A 727-nucleotide genomic window follows, 5' to 3' on the forward strand; every position below is an offset into this window, starting at 1 on the left:
GGGGGAGGAGGGGGCAGCCTGTGGGCGCTGGCGGGGAGGCCTGACGAGGCTGCCTCGCCAGAGCCCGGGGCGGACCCCGAGGAGATCCAAGTGTATGACACGGACTACGCGTCCTTCGCCCTCCTGCTCTCCAAAAAGCAGTCGGACCTGCAGAGGATCCTCAGGGTCAGCCTGCTGTGTGAGCCCCTCGCCCCAGCGCGGTCAGTCAGGGTGGGTGGGGGGCAGGGAGGCCAGTCTACGTGTGGCTGAAGCCAGGCCATGCTCCTCGGCCCCCAGGCAGAATATGGGCTATTCAGACCCAGGTGCTGGACAAGTTCGTCTGCCTGGTCCGAGCTCAGGGCCTCTCGGATGACAGTATCGTCTTTCCAGACCTGACAGGTGGGCTTCTGCACCAGCTGGCGTCTGCCCGGGGCCTCGGAGCCCTGCGGGGGTCCTGCGGGAGCCCGGCCCACACCTGTGGCCCAAGCGTGGGGTCCCAGCTACCCCAGGGTTCAGCCTGAGTCCGTATTGGGGGTCTCAATGCTCCTTGGTCTCCTCCCTACCTGCGTCCCCTTCCCCGGGGCCAGCCCCTCCCCCACGGTCTCCCTTCCCCTAGGTCCCCCAGTCCTGGGTCACCCCCTCCCACTTGGGACCCCTCCCCAGGTCACCCTACCACACCCGGGTCACCCCCTCCCACCTGGGTCCCCCTTCCCAGGTCACCCCTCCCATCCGGGTCACCCCCTCCCAC

At 68.5% G+C, this 727-nt stretch overlaps 1 protein-coding gene across 1 annotated transcript in view; it reads left to right on the forward strand.

Annotated features, from left to right (window-relative positions):
* Positions 1-378, forward strand: part of C8G (complement component 8, gamma polypeptide) — a gene marked incomplete at both ends in the record, with an annotated part of 10,204 nt that extends 9,826 nt beyond the window's left edge. Inside the window, 2 exons of the mRNA XM_010840472.1 lie at positions 62-178; positions 277-378. Of these exons, the coding sequence (XP_010838774.1) occupies positions 62-178; positions 277-378 (219 nt within the window). The remainder of the gene's footprint in view (positions 1-61; positions 179-276) is intronic.
* Positions 379-727: the final 349 nt, after the last annotated feature.

The sequence above is a fragment of the Bison bison genome, unplaced genomic scaffold (assembly GCF_000754665.1).
Source record: "Bison bison bison isolate TAMUID 2011002044 unplaced genomic scaffold, Bison_UMD1.0 scf7180017846635, whole genome shotgun sequence".
Classification (NCBI taxonomy): domain Eukaryota; kingdom Metazoa; phylum Chordata; class Mammalia; order Artiodactyla; family Bovidae; genus Bison; species Bison bison.